Genomic DNA, 18,384 nt, shown 5'->3' on the forward strand with positions numbered 1-18,384 from the left:
TCCTGGAAAGCCATTTCACCGAAATCGGGAACCACCTGGGCCAGAAAAAGACCGTGCACCGCATCCAGAGCCGGTACTACTGGCTGGGCATCGTGAAGGATGTTGTGGACTGGGTAAGTGGAGAGCAGTGACCGTGTCCGTGACACCGGTGCTGGCAGCAGGCCCGAGGCAGCAGCCACAGGAGCGCTGGTGCAGGGGTGATGTCATTGCCCGTGCATGTGCTGGGAAACCACACACCGAGCTGCTCTGCAGGTGAACCTTGCAGCGCCCCCAGGCAGCTGGGCAGCCTGGATGTCTTCCCCTGAGTGTCAGGAAGCCTCCTCACCCTCCTCGTGCAGTTTTGGTCAGCATGGCAGTGTGGGGTTGTTTCAGACAAGTTGCTGGGTCCACCTTTGGGCAGTTTGGATTCTTTCCAGGGCTGCCCAGTTCCCTAAACTATGGCAAGAGGAGGATCTCAGTGTCTGCTCAGCTGCTTTGCCTCCCCTGTTTCATTGCTGGCAGCTCCCTGCAGCAGGACTCTGCAGCACTGTGGTTTAAGGAGTGTGCTTGCATTGCATGGTCTGAGCTCCTCCAGCGTCCTAGGGCTGAGGATTTCTCTAACCAGCACTAGGAGGTCAAAATACAAAAAAATTCTCCTGGAAACTGGGTGAGAAATAGCTTAGCTGTAGGCAACGTTGAGAAATTTGGTTATTGTGTCAGAGAAAGCTGTCAGGTGAGCCTTGAGAAAGGTGAGATGCGTCAGCCTGTTGTGTTTCGCCCTCTTTTTTTCCTGCACCTCGTTATTTTACTGGGAGAAGGGAAAGTGCTGAGCCCTGCTGTGTGTCTCACGGTGCAGTCTGAGTCTGACAGGATCCATCAGCACGTTCCCAAGTCCTTTGATCCTTCTTTTCTCTCTCCAGATCAAGATGTGTGAAACGTGCCAGAACGCGGAGCACAACAAGAACGTGACGCGGAAAGCCCGGCCCGTCAGGGTGGAATCCCCCTGGGAAGTGCTGGGATTAGACATCCACGGTGAGTGCCTGTGAATGTCTCAAGTGGCTCTCGGGGCTCCTCCCTCCAGCGGGGAGCGTGGCAGACCTGCTGCCGCACGCACCGAGGGAGAGCTGCCGCTGCCTCTGAGGAGGTGCCAAGGAGGCCACAGCAGCCGCCCAGGCTGACACCCGATCCCTGGGCTTGGCTGGGCTCCCTCTGCACGCACCGTGAGAGCGGTGGGCGGGCTCTCTTCCCCAGAACCGAGGCTCCCATGGGTGTATTTTTGCTGACCAAGGTCACCAAAAATGTTCTGGCCAAAGGACATTGCAGAAGAAAGTCGTGGCCACTTCTGCAGCAACTGGGTTTTTCACTTTGCCCATTTGGGGGATATGAAGGCATCACATTGATTTTTTTTTTTTTTTGATGGCTGTTTATGCAGGGCCTTTTCCTGAGACAAGCCAGAGCAACACACACGTCCTGCTTGTGACTGACTACTTCACCAAGTGGGTGGAGGCTGCTCCTCTGCAGAAGAAGGATCCCTTCTCCGTGGCTAAAGCCCTGGCTACTATTTTTTACAGGTGGGCTCCTCTGCTGTTGGTTACTTTGCACCTCTGCAGTTGCAGAAATACCTGGTGTCCTCAGCATGTTTTCCTGTGAGAGCAGGAACTCTCCCTTCTACAGGAGAGACCATGCAGTGGCTCTTTACAAAGTCCTTGGGAAGAGCCTGCTATCCTCCTGTTATGGGCAGAGAAGAAAGAGGCAGAAATGTTTCTCTGAGTAGCCCGAGGCCAGGGGAGCTCTGTCCCAGTTCTCTGCAGAAGCTTTAAAGCATTCCCAGATTTCTCCTAGAAAGTGTTCGTGTCACCATGTGACATTGTCCTTGTGGAAAACAACGTGGGGCCAGTGGAGATTTGAATTCAGAGCAAGAAGCTGCTCTCGTTTCTGCTGCTGCCTCGTCATTCCAAAGCAAACAGGCGTGGCTGGTTTGGAGCAGAGGGACCAGCAGAACTCTCTGCTCTTGGGGAGGTCACAGCAGCTTCAATAGCACCATCTCCACTGGAGGCTCCTGAACCCTTCCTTTCCATTTGCACCCATAAAGATGGAACTCCTTGGGCTCTGCCTCAGCTGATGGAGTAAAACCAGCTGTGTGTCCTCTTCTTGCCCAGGTTTGGCGCCTCCAAGAACATTTACACCAGTCAGAGCTGGGACTTCTGCGAGGAGGTAGGTGTGCTGTGGGCTGGTTCAGGGGGAAGGAGAGAGACCTTCAGCAGGTTTTTAGGGACAGTGTGACCTTCAGCAGGTTTTTTGGGCAGTGTGACCCTCAGCAGGCAGCAGGTCCTGGAGGCAGAGCTGTGATGTGCTGTGTAGGGGGGCGAGGCGCTGCTGCTGTATCCCTGCCCCTGTTGGGAGTGGGAGCTGATTTGCCAGGAGTGGGAGCTGATTTGCCACTGCTTTCTCCATGGCAGGGATTTGAGGTTGTAGATCAGTGGTGCAAGTATTCCCTGCTTAGAAGGAAAGACCGTGTGCATGAAATTCCAGCCCTACCCTGGGATTAACCCAGCTTCCCAGTGCTGTGGAGAGCTTCAAGCACAAGAGCTGTCATTGCAAAACATTTTCCCAGGCTCTAATTTTTCTGGGGAGCTTTTTGCTCCACCTCTCCTGGCACAGGGGGCACAGTGCCTGTCCTGGCACAGGGGGCAGTGCCTTGGAGGCTGCTGTGGGGCTGACACACCGTGATCTCCGTGTTCTCGCAGGTCAGCCGGCACCTGTGTGAGCGCTGGAACATCTCCCAGCTCCTCACACCCACAGAGCCCACAGAGCCCCCCAGCCCTGGTGAGCACAGTGCTGAGGTGCTCAGGGCCTCCATCTGCAGCGTGGTGAACGAGAAGCCCAGCGAGTGGGACGCACACCTGGACCCCGTCCTCTTCGAGTTCCGCACCTCGGTCAACTCGGCCACCAAGTACAGCCCCTTCTTCCTCATGTTCAACAGATACGTGTGCCTGTCCTCAGAGGTAACTGCCCGGCCCAGGGGAGCCCTGCAGGAGCTCTGTCACTGCCGTGGGTGCAGAGTAACTCCCAGTCTGTGCCTTGCAGGTGGATTTTGTCAAGGACTCTAAAGAGCAGGGGGCTGGCTCCGGTAAGGCCGACGGCCTCCCGCCGTTCACAGCCACGGTGCAGGAGCAGCAGAACGTGGTGAAGGAGATTGTAAGTCTTGTGGTGCCTTGAAATCGTTTTGCAGCTAAGTCCAAGCCTGGCTTGAGAGGAGAGGTGGCACCTCAGTGTGTGCCAAGGGCAGCAGGAGCAGAGCTGGACCCTCTGGGCCAGCAGCACAGGGGAGCTGCTGGTGGGGCTGCTCAGAGGTGGGTGATGAAATAGGAGGGACTGACTTGCCCCATCAGGCTAATGAGAGCTGTGTTCCAGCCTGCCCAGCTCCCTGCCTTGTAATCTGCATCCCAAATCAGCCAAGGGAGTCCCTCCCTAGGCAGGGACAGGAAGCCTTCAGGGAGATGCTGTGTAACTGCAAAGGTTTAAAGTAGCTCTGCTCCAAAATGAGAGGAGGTTTGGGCTGCCCTGAGGAGTAGTGGCCCAGTGGGCAGGGAGATGGGCTTGGGGACCAAAGTTAGCATGCAGCTCCTGACTGTCTCTAACGTGCTGGTGACCTTGGGCAGCTCATTTTGTCTGTCTAGTCCTTGGTTCCCTCACTTGAAAAATGACCTCAGTGTCCCCTGTGAAGTGCTTGGTGAACTGTGTGCCAAAAAACCACAGACAAGGCTCAAGTGCTTTGTTTGCTCAGTCATTTCTTACACTCAGGGTTGTGTGGTTCTCTCTGATCTCACCTGGACTGTGGTGGTTCTTGCCAGGGAATGACAGGAGGAATATGGGACAGGAGGGAGGAGGGCCTGGGAACAGGAAATGTAGGATCTGATCCCTTTGGCAGCTCAGGTTCACTAGCTCAGCTCCCCTTTCGTGAAATGGAGCTGCAGATCCTGGCACAGGGCGCTGAGAGCTCTGTCCTGTCCCTAAGGGAGCCTCTGCTGTTGGGATCTCTCCTGCATCCAGGCAGGGATTGGGGCTGCAATTAACAGGAGGTGATAAAGCTTCCCTGGGCTCTGTGGCACTCCAGCCTAGATCCCCTTCTGCCCTCTGCTGACTGGCAGCTCTGAGTGGAATTGCAGTTTCACGTTGCAAGGTCTCCTGCTGGTTTGGGTGGGGAGAACAAGGCTGGGAAGTCCCTGCTGGGTCCCTCCCTTGCCCCAGGAGCATGCAGCTGTGACACTGCCAGCTCTCACTCACTCTCAGCCTCTCTTACGAGGAGAGACCGTGGGAGCTGGGCCTGCTCAGTCTGGAGGAGACTGAGAGGGGATCTCATCAACCCACAGAAATTTCTCTGAGGGGTGTCAGATCATTGTGCCAGGCTCTTCTCGGTGGTGCCCAGTGACAGGATGAGGAGGAATGACCATAAACTAAACCACGAGAAGTTCCACCTCAACATGAGGAATAACTTCTCTCCATTAAGGTGGCAGAGCCCTGGAGCTGCCCAGGGAGGCCGTGGATTGTCCCTCTGTGGAGACATTCCAAACCCACCTGGATGTTCCTGTGTCACCTGCTCCAGGTGACCCTGCCTGGACATGGGCTTGGCCTGGATGACCTCCAGAGCTAAGGATTCCAACCCTAAGGATTCTGAGATTCTGGGATTCACTGAGCTTGTGCCAGAGCTGAGCTGGTTGCTGAGGGACCCCTGGCAGCCCAGCCCCTCCGTTCTCCTGGCAGGTGATCTCCAACATGAGCACGGCCTGCAAGCGCGAGCGCAAGGGCGTGAAAAGGAAAGCGCGGGGCCTGCCCTCTCTGGCCTTCAAGGTGGAAGACAGCGTGTTTGGGGGCAGCCCTGGCAGCTCCCTGAAGAAGCTGAAGAAGGGGCAGTTCGTGTCGTTCCAGATCGAGACCGTGCTGCCCCCTGAGCAGAGCGTGACCGGCGGGAAGCAGCCCAGTTAACCCTGGGCGTGCCGGGGTCCTGCGGCGCGGGGACAGCACCGACTGTCCCAGGGTTTGTGGCCTGGCTGCGTGGGAGTGCAGGGTGCAGACGTGCCTGCTCTGTCCTGGGAGGAGGGAAGGGGAAGGTTCAGACAAGGGGGTCTGTTCAGTCCCTTCCTGGTGCGGGTTTGCCCTTGGATCATCCCTCGGAGCGAGGGAGGTGGCACCGTCCTGGCAGGGAGAGGCTCGGTCCTGCCAAAAAGCTCCACCTCGACCGTGGCTTGGGAGTTGCCCTTTGGGAGGGACTGGGTGCAGAGCAAAGCCCAGGAGTGATCTGGGTGCCGGTGGAAGAGAAGCAGAAGCCAGACCTGGCTTAGCCACGGACAGTGTTTCCTGCAGCTTAGAAGTGTCCCTGCTGTGAGCCTGAGCCAGGAATAGTCACTCCAGGTCCGACTGTGCTCCTGGTGGATGTGGGAAGGGCTTGAAGTGAGAGATTTTTTTGTTTTTTTAATGGTTTGTTTTAAGCACTTATTAACAGAAATAAAATCAACAACAGAATGTGGTATTTTTGGTTATCCAGGCAGAGAAAAATGAATTTGTCTTTTGTAACGTTATCATTCTGTTCTCTCCAGAAATGGTGCAAACCCCAGCAATCCCGACATCTGTGCCTGTGCTAGTGAGGGTCATGGATGTTTTTAAGCCCAGCACTCCAAAAACACCTGGAAATTTTGGGATAATGACACTGCCCCTCTGTCACCTGTGTAACTCACCTGGATGTATGGATGCAATCCAGGGAAGAGCCTGAGCTCTTCCATTCCTTAAGAGTTGGAGTGGGAGGTGAAGGGGAAAATAATTTACAAGATGGGATTTCTTGAAAGTGGATTCCTCTGTGTTAGGGGTTAATTAAACCCTTGTCAAGTCCCTCTTGAGGGGTTAATTAAACCCACCGAGCCCCTGTTTCAGGATTAACTTAAAATATTATTACGAGCTCTTTTCCCGGTTGCTTTTGAGCCAACTCCTGTGTTGTATTTTCCCTCTCTACTGCAGAAATGACATGGTATAACCAATAAAATCATTTTAAAAATTTAAAAACGTGTATTTGGGGAGGATAAAAAACCTTCTGGGGGGGGGGGGGAACTCCGGGGCTGCCTTTGCCGCGTCGGGGCGGGGTTTACCGGGGCGGGGCGGGGGCACCGGGGACCCCCAAATTCGGGGTTCGGGGGGGTCCCGGTGCCGCTGCTCCGTCCGGCCGTGGGCGGGGCCGGGCGCGCGCCGCAGGAGAGGGCGGGGCCGGGGGCGGGGCCAAGGCGGAGCCACGCCCAGCGCCGACCTTGTTCCCGGGACGCGCCGCCGCCGCCGCCGCTCGGAGCGCGCTGATCCCGCCGATCCCCGAGCCGCCGCCGGTAAGAGCCGTCCGGGCGGGCCGGGGCTGAGCTGCTCGGGAGGGGGAGCCGTGCGTGGGGGTCCGGCCGGGCTATGGCGGGCTCGGCCCTTCCCGGGTGTCTCCCCCGCCTCGGGACGTTCTCCTGCGCGGGGAAGGCGGGATGCGATGGGGACCTTGGGCGGCTCCAGCTCGGGGCTGGGGACACTGCTGCGGGTGTTGGGGAGCTGCGGTGGCTGCCGCCTCCTCCTCCTCCTCCTCCTTCTCCTCCTCCGTGGGCCGGATCCGCGCAGCTTTGCAGCGGATGGCAGCAGCGAGCACCCTGGGAAGCGTGTGCTGCTCCTCCCTGGCACCGCTGCTCTGCTTTGCGCCCATCCCTCCTTCCCCACCCACCCCATAAACCCCCATAAACATTGCAGCCTCTGCCCTGTTTTCCTGCGCTTTTTAGCTTTTTATCCCATTTACCCGACCACCGAGCGGCTCTCGCCCAAGGGCACAGCTTGTCCGGTGCCAGGGCTGCCCTTGGTCCCTTGGTTCGGTTTCGGGGCGCTGCGGTCGCACAGGCCGGAGTGTGGCGGACACATGGCTCCCTTAGCGCGGTGCCTCCCGCACTGTGCACCGTCACCAGCTGCTGAGCCAGCACAAATTTCGGGATCGGGCACCTCCCTCTTGCCAACGCGTGGCTCCTCGGGGCACGGCACCGGCGCAGGTGAGCGGCTCGGAGCAGGTCGGGCTTTGCGCCCTTTGCCGGCTCCGTTCGGAGCCTGCCCCGCCATCGCAGACCGGCGGCAGCGAGGGCAGCGTCCGGCCCGCCCGGAGCCTTCCTGTCCCGCGGGACGCAGCCCTGGAATTCCAATCCCTTTTTAATTTCCTCTCGGGATTTTTGTTGTGTCATTGAACTGCGCGCTGACTGCACAGCGGGTTCAGTGCTACCCCGAGTTAATATCCAGGAGGGCTGGGGACAGTAAGGTGTGGCAAGCTGCGGTACATATGGTTTAGTCTTATTTTGATGGGCGGGATCCGTTGTAGAGCTGAGCTGCTCCCCTGTCTGCGTTCCTACAGTTTTGGCTGCTTGGTTTCAGCTTTGTCCTGGGAAAGGTGGGCAGGGACTCTGGGATCATGACTGTCCAAGTTTAACACCTCCACGGCTCCATAGCACGGGACACGTGGGTGCACGGATGTGATGGCAGCCACCACAGCCAGATTCCCATCGGGATTGCCAGATTTCTGCTTTGGGATTCAGGATGGGTGAAGGCATCCGGGAGGAGAGTTTTGTCTTCCTTTGTGCTGCTCATTTAATGAAATACCGTGTGCGGCAGGAGAGGGGAAGGGAGGTGCAGATAGTGTGTCTGGGGTAAGAATGCGTTGGTGGGGAGCTGGCACGGTTGTCCCCCCGTGTCCTTCCCTTTCCCTGCCTCCTCTCTGAGGTAAATAACCTCGTCCCCCTCTCTCACCCCGCAGCAGAGGCCGACATGAGCCCGTCCTTGCTGTGTTAGAGCTGCCCTTCCCCACGTCAGTGACCCCAGCCCCACGGTGACGATGCGGGCCTGGAAGGCGGTGGCCAGCACGCTGGCGCTCAGCGGGGCCGATGTCGTGGTCACCACGCTGCTCTACACGCACGGCCAGGGCGGCCGGAACGTCCTGCAGGACCTGCGGCACTTCAACATCTTCAACTCGCTGCTGGACATCTGGGGGGGCTGCCTGTACCGCAGCTGCGTGCTGCTGGGCGCCGCCATCGGCGTGGCCACCAACACGGCCTACGGGCCCCGGCGCCTCCGGGCCTCGCGCACCTTCATCGCCGTCGTCTGCCTCCTCATGGGCATCTACATGATGGTCAAGCTGCTGCTCTACTCGGAGGTGCGGAAGACCATCAGGGACCCCTGGTTCTGGGGGCTCTTTGCCTGGACCTACGTGGCGCTGGCGGCCACCTTCGGGCTGTGGCAGCTGCTGGCCTGCGTCACCTCGTCCCGCGAGGCGCTGGGGCCCAGCTCCGAGTCCCGCGCCGAGGTGGAGGAGAGCTGTGACGGGGGCACCCCGAGGGACAAGAGGGAGGAGGCAGCAGGTCCCACCATCCATAAACTGCTGTCCTACACCAAGCCAGATGCCTTCTTCCTGGGCATTGCCTCCTTCTTCCTCCTGGTGGCCGCCCTGGGTGAGTGAAGGGATCAGGCAGGCTGTGGTGTGCTCCCATCCCCACCAGGAGGGATGGAGGAGCCTCGGTGATGGGGCGTGGAAGCACCCTAGGATTGCTTTTTTGGGGGTGCTGGGTGGCATGTGCTGCATGGGGTGGGTGAAAAATGCAATGGGGCAACACCAAATGCAATTGGGGATAAAATACACAGGGAGTGCAATGTCCTCATTGTGTGATGGCCGAGTATCTCTGGGGTGGGGATGTCCACAGGCTGTCACAGTTGGGAATTGGCACAGATCCTGTGCAGTGGGACTGAACCCCCATGTCCTGTGCTTGTCCTGCAGGAGAGACCTTCCTGCCCTATTACACGGGGCTGGCCATCGATGGCATCGTGGTGCAGAAGAGCATGGATCGCTTCTCCACAGCCGTGCTGGTCATGTCACTGCTTGCCATTGGAAGGTAATGCAGGGGCTGGATCTGGCCCTGGCAAGGAGTTTGGGGTTTTCCCACAGGAGCTCGTGGTGATGGTGGGCACAGGCACCCACTGCACCAGTTTGCTGCCAAGCCCCAGGGATGTGCTGTGAATTCTCTGAGCAGAGAGGCCGTGGCTGGCAGTCACAAGGCCTTTGTGTGGCCCTTTGTGTCCATCTGCTGGAGGTGAGGGAGCAGGAGTGGACACAGGGAATGGGTTCCCTGGGGAGTGCTGTTCCAGCAGTGCTGCGTTCCTTCCCAAAACTCGTGCCTGCTGTGGTTAGGACCAGCCACCACTGTGCTGGTGGCACCAGGAGAGGTGTGGGCTGGTGATAAGTGGTGTCAGCACTGCCCAGGCCCTTGGCCAGGCATGGGGGTGTTGGTGTGGCTGAGAGGGTTTCGTGTCCATGGCTCTATAACGTTTCTTATCTGCAATTAGCTCATTTGCCGCAGGTATCCGGGGCGGCGTTTTTACGCTCATCTTTGCCCGGCTGAACATCCGCCTTCGGAACTGCCTCTTCAGGTCCCTGGTGTCTCAGGAGATGAGTTTTTTTGATGAGAATCGCACAGGTTGGTTCCCCTCTCCCCTGGATTTGCTCTAACCCCTCTATCCCATCCCAGATTTTTTTCCCCGTGGCTTGCTCTACTCTCATACAGCAGACTGGGGGCAGCCAGAGGCAGCACCCACTGCTCGTGGTTAGAAATAGGGGCAGAAAGTTCTTCCCTTTCTGTTGCCTCCCACCGTGGGGATGTCCCATTGCCACCCATCAGCCTGGCATCCAGAAGTCCCACCCCCAGAACTCCCATTTCCTTCCTCCCATCAGTGCCTATTGGTGGGCTGCTCTCCCGCTCTGCTCCTGTCCCTGGAACCTCAGATGTGTGAGGCTTGCTGGGTGTGCTTGTTGCTGTCCCTGCTTCCAGTTCAGTCCTGTCCCAGTCCCAGCCCGTGTGTGCCACTCTGGTGTAACTTGCACACATTTAATTTTGTCTCAGTGGTATTTTTAGCTTTGAGGCTGTTGCTGTATTTAGCAGTCACTGCACAGTGCCTTGGTAGCTGAGGGCAGCAGAGATGTTACTGCAAGTGGGATATGGGTAACCCTGGACTTGCAGTAAAGCTTGGGAATTCAGCTGGACTCAAACACAGGCCAAGGATTCAGGAGCTCAGTGTGGTGTTTGCTGGCTGTAACACTCAGCTCCACCAAAAGGCACCGCCAGAGCCTCATCCCTCAGTAGCTGTCCCATGTCCTCAGGTCCCTCGGGCCAGCCCCAGGCTGTGGGCTGTGTAAGGCCTGTGGGCTGCCCTCCAGCACAGGATGCTTCCACAGTCCCCTTTGCTGTCCTACAGCCACCCTTGGTGACCCAGGGATGTAGCTTGTGCCTTCAGGTGCCACCTCCTGCTCCTCGTGCATGCAGCAATCCGAGCTCCTCTGTTTTGCTTTGCATCCACAGCGGTGGAGAGTTGCCCCCCTCCCACGCCACCCCTCAGACCCCCAGCTGGTTGGATGGGCAGCTCCATCTGGCCCCTGGCATGGGATGTGGGACACGGTTAGGCAGTGACCTGCAGTGGTGACACGTCCCCGCTCTCCCCTTCCCCGACCCTTCGTTGCTGCAGGGGACGTCATCTCCCGCCTGACGTCGGACACGACCATCGTGAGCGACCTGGTCTCCCAGAACATCAACATCTTCCTGCGCAACGTGGTCAAGGCCACGGGCGTCATCTTCTTCATGTTCAGCCTCTCCTGGAAGCTCTCCCTGGTCACCTTCATGGGCTTCCCCATCATCATGCTGGTGTCCGATGTCTATGGGAAGTACTACCAGGTAGGCAGGAGCAGCTGGCATTGCCACAGTGCTGGGCTGGCCCCCTTGTGAAGCCATCAGGGAGCTTGTGGGTGGCCTTGGAGCCAGTGGGAGTGATGCTGGAGTGTTTTGCTGCCAGCAGTGCAGGCAGGAAGGTGACATTAAACCTGTGAGGTTTAGATCTGCCTGTCCTTGTGCCATCTCTCTTCCCCCTTTGGAGTCACTGGTGGGGTTCCAGAGCCTGGGACGAGTGGGGTGATGTGCCCTGGGCAGCCTGGCACCCACTGAACTCCCTCTGCCTCCCCCTGCTCCCTGCAGAAGCTCTCCAAGGATGTGCAGAGCGCTCTGGCCAAGGCCAACAACACGGCTGAGGAGACCATCTCGGCCATGAAGACCGTCCGCAGCTTCGCCAACGAGGAGACGGAGGCCAACGTGTACTGGCAGAAGCTGCAGCAGGTGTACAAGCTCAACAAGCGGGAGGCCATGGCTTACACCTACTATGTCTGGTCCAGTGGGGTAGGTGGATGGCCCTGGGGCTCCCTGTGTGGGGCTGGGATGGGCAGGGGGGGGGGTCTCTCCATATCCCAAAGCACACGTGGTTCTCCTCTGCTCCCAGGGAACTCTGCTTTCTGCTGCCGGTGATCCCCAGGCTCTCGATTTTTTGTTATTTTTATCCATCAAAATGGATGGATAAAAATACCCTGCAAGGCAGCGTTGTGTCGTTCCATGGAGCTGCCTGTTTTCCCTGCCTCAGGTTCAGATGGGGCAATAATTGACAGGAGCTGAGGGTGGTGGAGCAGCCCATGGCTGCGTGGTGCTGCAGTGCCTGCCTGTGCCAGGGCTCCGGCTGCGAACAGCCGCGGCGTTGGTTGAGCTTCTGCTCGGCAACAGAGATCTTCTGTGTGTGGGTGGTGGCAGGGGGAGGCTGCTGGGCTCTGCCTTTGGGCTTTTTTATTATTTCCCCCCCCCCCTGCAAAATGCTTTTTCATCGTTTAACACCAGATGGTTTGGGATTTCTCCAGGGCAGAACCCTCACGCGAGGCTGCCCTTGTCTCTGCGCGTTCAGGGATCGAGGCAGTTGCTGGTGAAGGGTCTGTGAGTTACGGTGCCTTCATGCAGCTGTGAGAGACTTTATGGCTTCCCAAGTCTGGAAACAAAATGGGAGCATTATTAGCATGGTTTCTGGGCTTCCAGGTGAAGCTGGAGCATGAGCTGGGTTGACACTGATCCTGACAAATCTGAGAAGGCAAAAGCCCTCAAAAACCGCTCCTGCAGGGCTCACGTAGAAAGAAGGCAATGGATACAGCTCAGCCCTGGTAGGGTCTTGGAGGGAACGCAGGGGCTTAAGGTCAGACCATGGCAGAGCTATAGAGGAGGCATTTTTTCCTCCTGTATTTTTGTCTGTGTGAATTTACAACCTCTTCTGGTCCCACAGGGCACCAGGGCATCGCTGCTTTTTGGAGCACCTGGGCAGCATGGAACAAAACCAGCTGAATAAAAGGAGCTGGTATTTTTGTCACATCAGGGCTGATCTGTCTCCTTTCTGGAGTAGGTGGTACCCCCCACAGACTTCAGGTGACAGCTGGGGTTATGCTTCAGGGACTTGTACAGGCAAGGAGGATATTCTGCATTAACTCCTGGCTTGATTTTGTGTTCTAAATTAAAATGTGTCACACTCGTATAGCGGACAGTTTATTTTAGTGGTGAGGTGACTGCATGTCTTGGATAATTTGAACATAGATTATTATGCTTGAAGATCTCAGTCCAAGAGAGTTCATGAGATGCTCTGTTATTTCAGATAAATTCTGCCTCCTTGGCTGCTGTCCCTCGGGACTTGTTTTGTTGAAAGATATCTGCCCAGCTCCTTAAATCAGCCCATGTACTTGAGTTGTTTTTCTCATTTCCATGCTCGCTCCTAGGGCTGTCAGCTGCTCTGTCAGGGATCCTCAGCTCAGGGCTCAAAGAATAAATGTCAGCACATGAAGTTTGGGCTGTTGTGTGAATAATGACAAACGCACCAAAAATCCGTTTGTCCTTGCTGATTCTGGGGTGTTTTCTTGCTTTCAGCTGACCCTGCTGGTGGTCCAGGTCAGCATCCTTTACTATGGAGGGCACCTCGTGATCTCTGGGCAAATGACGAGTGGAAACCTGATATCCTTCATCATTTATGAATTTGTCCTGGGGGACTGCATGGAGGTGAGTCAGTTTTAGCAGGGAACCCCAGAGTGGGTTGATTTGGAAGGCACCTTAAAGCCCATCTCATTCCAGCTCCCTGCCTGGGCAGGGACACCTTCCACACCTTCCCAGGCTGCTCCAAGCCTCATCCAACCCGGCCTTGGACACTTCCATGGGTGTGGAAGCTTCTCTGGGCATCCTGTGCCAGGGCCTCCCCACGCTCTGGGCTACCCCTTCCATCTCCCAGAAGGTCCCAGGGATAGATCCAGTGCTGACTTTCCCATGACTCATTTCTTTGGTGCTGTAGCAGATCCTCCCCTCTGCTCCCCATTCCTCCCCTGCTGTGGTCTCACAACCCTCATGTTCCTGAAGCAGCTTGTCCCCCAAAAAGGCAGCTGGGAGCAGAGGGGTCAGGCTGGCCCTGCTGAAGGGCAGAGCCCTGGCTGCCTGCCAAGCACATTTCCTGGCCTGAAGAATGAAGGGATTACAAAGCTGCCTGTTAAATTTCAGGCTTCATTAAAAACTTAATTATATTACTTTTTTTTTCCCCTTTCCCAGGAATAGGCTGCAAGCTGCTGCGTTGGCAGCACATTAGCAAGATGGGATTGTGGGTGGGATGGTAGAGCCCACCCAGGGCTGCCTTCCCCTTGCAGAGGCAAAATCTTGGCTAATCCAGGCAGGAATGATCCAGTCGAGGTTTCCTGACAGCCAAGTGTGGTTTTGGTGGTGCTTCAGCCTCTGTGCAGGGGCAGAGCAGAGTTGGAGGCAGCTTGCCTGGCTCTCACCATCTGCTCAGATGACTGCAGGCTCTGGTGGCGTTTCCAGGCTGTGGTTTTGGTGTGGATTCAGTTTGGTTTGGGGGATTTTTTCCCCCTCCTGGTGGGAGGGGCAGTTGAAGTACAAACTGTTCTGCAGCTCTGAGTTTAATATTGAAAAACACCCTTTCCCTGGGCTGTCCATGTATCCCTTCCATACCCAACAGAGGAGGGAGAGTTTTCCTTCCCTGTGTCCGATGCCTGCAGCCAGCATCAGGCGATGGGAGACTTGGGAATGCCTCAGCCATTCCCTTTGGGGCGGCACTGGCTGATTCCCCATCTCCTGGCAGGGTCTCACCGCTGCCTCTTCCCTTGCAGTCCATCGGCTCCGTGTACAGCGGCCTCATGCAGGGCGTGGGAGCTGCTGAGAAGGTTTTTGAGTTCATTGACCGCCAGCCCACCATGGTGCACGACGGCTCCCTGGCCCCGGATCACGTGGAGGGCAAGGTGGAGTTCAGGAACGTCAGCTTCTCCTACCGCACTCGCTCTGCCACCCAGGTCCTCCAGGTGAGCCCTGTGGGCACTGCCAGCACCACGTGCTGCTGCTCCATCCTGGCCAGGAGCAAAGCCCAGCCACGGGGAGGTCAGCTGCCTGTCAGAGATGGGTACAGGCAGCCTCAGTGCTTGCTGGAAAACAGATTAAAAGGAGCAGCGGGTGTTTAGGGCCGGCCTTCCTTACAAGGAATGAGATTTATTAATAAAAGCCTTGTTCCCTGCTCAGGCATTAAACATGTCAGCGTGGTACAGGGCTTCGTGCCAAGCTGCCTCAGACTGCTTCCGTGGGAGAGGGGCTGGGATCATGAGACAGGGGGAAGAGGCAAAGAGGTCAGTTTGCTTTTTAGAGGACCTGCTACATCAGCAGGCAAATCTGAAGCAATTTGGAGGCTTGAGCCAGGAGAAATGGCTGATGTGGCACATCACCAAGGCAGAGGGGCACTCTGGCCAGATTCTGGCTTGTCCTTTTGTGTAGTGCCCCAGGACGTTGAGAAAAGCCTGGACCTGAGCACGCTCTCCCGTCCCTGTTGCAGGACGTGTCCTTCACCCTGCACCCTGGCAAAGTGACAGCGCTGGTGGGCCCTTCAGGGAGTGGGAAGAGCTCCTGTGTCAACATCCTGGAGAACTTCTACCCGCTGCAGGACGGGCAGGTGCTGCTGGATGGGCGTCCCATTAACATGTACGATCACAAGTACCTGCACTCCGTGGTACGAGCCACTGATACTGTATTCTGCTGGGGATACCTGAGCTCTGCTTGGCCCACCTGCCACCTGCAGGGCTCTGAGGGGATGCATGGCACTGCTGCACGTTGCTTTGGGTTTCATCTGGCAGAAATGTCCAGAAAGCTGGAGGCTGGAAGTGGTCCAAGAAATGAATTTGGATAATTTGTGGGGGTGGAAAGGAAGGGGATGGAGGACGGTTTCAAGGGGAAGGGGAAGCCTTCCAAAAACAGAACAAAAAATATCTTTTGTTTGGTATTTTTTGGCCAACACAGTAGAGATATGTTTTTGGCTGTTGGATTAATTATCATCTAAATTGGGTTTGGAAAAAAGAGTTTTGTATTCCTCCAGCAATTTCTGCCTTAAGATCTTAGAGTAATTCTCAGCTAATGGGGAGTTAAACCTCTCAGGATCCTGGCAGCAGCTGGAGCACCAGAAGGGCTGGTGCTTTGCCTAGGAGAGGGGTCTGGGCCCCTCAGCTCTCATCTGTGTGTCAGCACAGATCAGCCTTCATCTCTGCAAGTAACTGCCTCCTTTGTTTGCCCCCAGAGCAAATGGCCTCAGCAGTCAGCAGGAAAACCTGAAAACAATTGATCAGAGAGAGGCTGGAAAGCCAAAGTCACTGTGACTAATTTACATTCCCTGCCCGTACAGAGCGAAAATCAAAGGCCAAGCAAATCTTTCAGTTTAGAAAGCCTGGTGTGGTGTTAGGGGCATGGGGAGAAATCAATTAAAATATGACCGTGTCTCCCTGGCTCTCTCCTGCACAATTCTGAGTACTAGTTTGAAAGGTTTGATTAATTCCAATATCAAGGGTTTGATAAAGCAGCTGAACGTGGCAGTGAACAGCCATGGCTGTTAGGCAGGACAGGGAGACTGTTGCTAAGCAAATAGAGAATTGCAGCAGTTACCTCCCTAACTTGCTCATTTGGGATTAAAAGATGCAAGAGGGCTCATTCACACGGCCCAAGTGTGACTACTGGCCTTGAAAGGAAAATCAGCAAGGGCATGGGAGAGGGTCTCTCCAGCTTGACTTCTCCCAGCAACTGGTTTTCCATTCTGGGAAAAGCAAACAGTGATGGCAATAACAGACCTGGAGCAAAACCACAGCAGGCTTTAGGAGGGGGAAGCCCATCCCAGATGCCAACATGCCAGCATTGCATCAGGTTTCTTTCCAGCAGAAGGTGCAAACTGGGCACGTTTATGTTGGCATCCTCACTGGAAGCTCACCATGAGCACTTTCCTATCTTGGTTAATGACATTTCTATATCTGTATATCATATCTATATCTAAGCAGGAACAAATATCAACGGTCAGAGATATCATGCAGTGCATCTTCTGCTCTGAGCCCTGCTCTCCCTTTGCCTCCTGCAGATCTCCCTGGTGAGCCAGGAGCCCGTGCTGTTTGCCCGCTCCATTGCAGACAATATTTCCTATGGCTTGGCCTCAGCCTCCTTCGAGTCCGTGGTGCAGGCTGCCCAGAAGGCCAACGCCCACAACTTCATCACCGAGCTGCAGGACGGCTACCACACAGGTACCACCCATCCTGCTGGGGCTGCCAGCTGCACGCCCCGCCAGCTCTGGGATTCCATTCTGACCCCTCCCTCTCTCCCTTGACCCAACAGAGGCAGGGGAAAAAGGAGCTCAGCTCTCGGGGGGGCAGAAGCAGAGGGTGGCCATTGCCAGGGCCCTGATCCGAGCCCCTCCCATCCTCATCCTGGACGAGGCCACGAGCGCGCTGGATGCGGAGAGCGAGCACGCGGTGAGTGCTCTGGTGCCCTGTGTTTGGGACAGAGAGGGCTGGGAGGGTGCCCTGGTGTTTGGGAGAAAGAGGGCTGGGAGGACAGACTGTAGGCTCAGTACCCAGCCAGTGGTGCCATCAGAGGGTTGAGTGAAGCGCTAATTCCGTAGCAGGAATTTGATTCCGATGCTCTTGTAGCCACCGGGAAAGGAATAATTCCATGCTCACAGCAGCCAATGCCTGACAAACCTGATGAGGTAGGGATCTTTGCTGATTTTTTTTTTCAATGTGGAAGGTGTTAATTGGCATACAGACTCTGTGCAGCCTTTTAGGACAGGATGCAGAGGAAGATCGTATAAAATAGTGCTGCAGCAAGGAGAGTAGGAGTGACTGAGCTCAAATCCCAGCCAAGGCACAAAGGAAGTCACACTTGCAGGAAAAGCCTTGAGCATCCTGTGAACTGGTTTATCTGTCTGGAAGTTTAGCCTCCCTGATGCAATGACACAAGGGAAAGGCTGTTCAAGGTTGGGATTTGAGGATGTGCCTCCAATCCCAGAGGACAAATCCTGCTGGGGCAGCACAAGTGTCTGACCTTGGAGCAGCTTGCTGCCTCACAGGCCCTCAGTCACGGGTGTGGTACCTGATGCCAGCCCAGGGCTGGTTTTGGCTACCCAGGGGTGTCAATGTGACATCTGCCTCATGGCCACCTGCCTGCCTTTAGACGTCAGTGCTGTTGTCTCTTGACTGGAAAAAAACCTTCTCTTGCCTTACCTTGATATACTGAGGAAAAAATCCTGCTTTACTCAGCAGCTGCTTTCACCAGATATTGGCTTCCTGCAGTCTCTGCCAGCACCACGTGGCCTCCAAATTTGGGGCCCAGCTGTAACAAGTCCCCATCTTGCAGGACCAGACCTGTGCTCGTAGCTCACCTGGCTGGACTGAGATGATCTTTGGGCTGGACATGCTGGTGCTGGCAGTGCTGCAGGGAGCAGAGCAGAACCCATCCCCTGTCCAGAGCTTTCTGGCCAGAGCCCACAAAGCTGTTGCTGTCCCAGTGGCCGGGCACTAACGCCTTTTCTCCCCGCAGATTCAGCAGGCGATTTACGGCGACTTGCAGAACCACACGGTGCTTGTCATAGCTCACAGGCTGAGCACTGTGGAGAGGGCACACAACATCATTGTGCTGGACAAGGGCCGCGTGGTGCAGCAGGGCTCGCACAAGGAGCTGATGGAAGAAGGAGGCCTTTATTCCAAGCTGGTGCAGAGACAGATCCTGGGGCTGGAGGGGGGCGGCACGGACAGTGGCCAGCCCGCAGCCCGGGGGGACGCGGCCAAGGTGCCCGGGGGGCTGGAGGAGGAGTTCAGGATAGACCATTCCCATTCCCTGCCGGCCGCCGCCACGGCACAGGACGATTTCACCAACGCTGCCGCGCCCAAGTGAGGGCGGCCGGCGCTCGGACGCTCCCTGGGATGGATGGAGGTGGCAGAAGGAACAGCTGGGACATGGAGGTGGCAGAAGGAACAGCTGGGATATGGAGGTGGCAGAACGGCGCCGCTGGCTCGCCCCACGACACACACCCTGCACACCCAAACACACACCATAGAGCTTCCTGCAGGACGCCTGCCAGCCAGCAAAGCAGGGATTCACTCGAGGGAGCTGGGTCCTTAGCAATTCTCAGCATTTCTACTGGGTTTCTTTTCTTACTTCCAGTAAC

At 56.4% G+C, this 18,384-nt stretch overlaps 1 protein-coding gene across 3 annotated transcripts; it reads left to right on the forward strand.

The window, feature by feature from the left end:
- Window positions 1-6,261: 6,261 nt before the first annotated feature.
- On the forward strand, window positions 6,262-18,277 carry ABCB9 (ATP binding cassette subfamily B member 9). 3 transcript variants are annotated; one of them, XM_058037207.1, is made up of 12 exons: window positions 6,262-6,347; window positions 7,787-8,477; window positions 8,801-8,915; window positions 9,367-9,497; window positions 10,540-10,745; window positions 11,043-11,240; window positions 12,792-12,920; window positions 14,033-14,221; window positions 14,743-14,916; window positions 16,303-16,462; window positions 16,554-16,690; window positions 17,757-18,277. In XM_058037207.1, exons 2-12 carry the CDS (start codon window positions 7,865-7,867, stop codon window positions 18,108-18,110), a joined length of 2,406 nt encoding a protein of 801 aa, XP_057893190.1. In that variant the 5' UTR covers window positions 6,262-6,347; window positions 7,787-7,864; the 3' UTR covers window positions 18,111-18,277. The 3 variants fall into 3 exon arrangements, with proteins under 3 accessions (XP_057893190.1, XP_057893191.1, XP_057893192.1); XM_058037208.1 differs by having other exon boundaries at window positions 6,270-6,347; window positions 7,790-8,477; XM_058037209.1 differs by lacking the exon at window positions 6,262-6,347 and adding an exon at window positions 6,974-7,034.
- The last annotated feature ends 107 nt before the right edge of the window (window positions 18,278-18,384 follow it).

Source organism: Melospiza georgiana, chromosome 18 (assembly GCF_028018845.1).
Source record: "Melospiza georgiana isolate bMelGeo1 chromosome 18, bMelGeo1.pri, whole genome shotgun sequence".
NCBI lineage: Eukaryota > Metazoa > Chordata > Aves > Passeriformes > Passerellidae > Melospiza > Melospiza georgiana.